The sequence below is a fragment of the Trypanosoma rangeli genome (assembly GCF_003719475.1).
Source record: "Trypanosoma rangeli strain AM80 chromosome Unknown Tra_15.4_contig_00090, whole genome shotgun sequence".
Taxonomy (NCBI): Eukaryota; Euglenozoa; class Kinetoplastea; order Trypanosomatida; family Trypanosomatidae; genus Trypanosoma; species Trypanosoma rangeli.
In genome coordinates, this window is record NW_021705833.1 from 55,866 (window position 1) to 57,007 (window position 1,142).

The 1,142-nt window shown below is 57.8% G+C and overlaps 1 protein-coding gene across 1 annotated transcript; it reads right to left on the bottom strand.

Moving 5' to 3' along the window:
* Position 1: 1 nt before the first annotated feature.
* Positions 2–1,142, bottom strand: TraAM80_03472 (kinetoplast-associated protein; the record flags this gene model as incomplete). Its single annotated transcript, XM_029380442.1, has 1 exon — positions 2–1,142. A coding segment is annotated over one exon (1,141 nt), but the record flags the coding sequence as incomplete, so codon positions are not given.

A 1,142-nucleotide genomic window follows, 5' to 3' on the forward strand; every position in this document is an offset into this window, starting at 1 on the left:
CCCGCTCTCGCGCCTCTCTTCTGGCCTTTCTGCGAGCCGCTTCCTCTTCAGCTTTCTTTCTTGCCGCTTCTTCTCTTGGCTTCCTGTATGCATCCCTTTTTGTTTTCTTCCGTGCAGCCTCCTCTTCAACTCTCTTGCGCTCAGTTCCTTCTTCGGCGGCCCTCCTTCGCTCAGCCTCTTCTTCGGCGGCCCTCCTTCGCTCAGCCTCTTCCTCAGCTCCCTTAGGTGCTGCCGTATTCTCCGCCTCCTCCTGCATAGCTGTTTTTTTGGCCAGGAGTTTCTTATTCCGCCTTATACCAGTCAGTTTTGTAAATGCGTGACGTGAGATGGCGGCAGTTTTTATGTTGCCAACCGCCCGGATTTGATCCAAGACATGTGGGGGCATGGGCTGGTCGTTACACACTTGCGGTTGTTGTGCCAAGTCCAGCTTTGGTTTCGTCACAACTGCTGTTCTCACTGTCGTCTCCTCCTCGCCATGAGGCTGTGCGTGCGTTTCCCCTGTTATCAGGGACTGTGTCGCTGCCTCGCAGGTTTTGAGGTAGCGACTGCGTTTGAGTGATTTTGACATCACGGCAGCAGGCTCCTGTTTAAACTCCTCGTTTGGAACTTTCGAAGCGTTATCCGCAGGGTGTTCATGCCGCTCTGCCCCACTGATTTCGTGCTGCGTGTTGTCGGTAGGTGCTGTGGGAGATTGCGGCACCGTGACGTCGTCAGTGCGTGGTTGCCGCGCCTCTTTCACGTCCACCTGAACCTTCGCAGAGTTCAATGAGGCATCGTTTGTGGCCAGCGCCTCTGCATTCTCCACAGCTGCAGAGATGCCCGTTTTGTCATATGGGAAGTCCCGCAGCTTGCGCTGCAGCTTTACGCTCTTGGCGATCGTCATCGCGCGTCGCGACGGCGCCGCTGGCGCAGCGCTGGTTGCTGCGGCACTGCCCGAGTCATCCAGCTTACATGGGTTCTCTATGGGTTCTTGCTTCACCTCTTCTATGTGTGTGACTCCTGCTGCAGCGGCGTCCGTCACCGGCACCTCCGACCCGGGCTCCTGCTTCTCCGGCGCCGCTCCGCCGTGTGCGGCGTCGTTGTCGAACAGAAACGCGAGCTTTGGGTTGGACTTCGGAGCGGCCGCCTCCACCGCTTTCGGT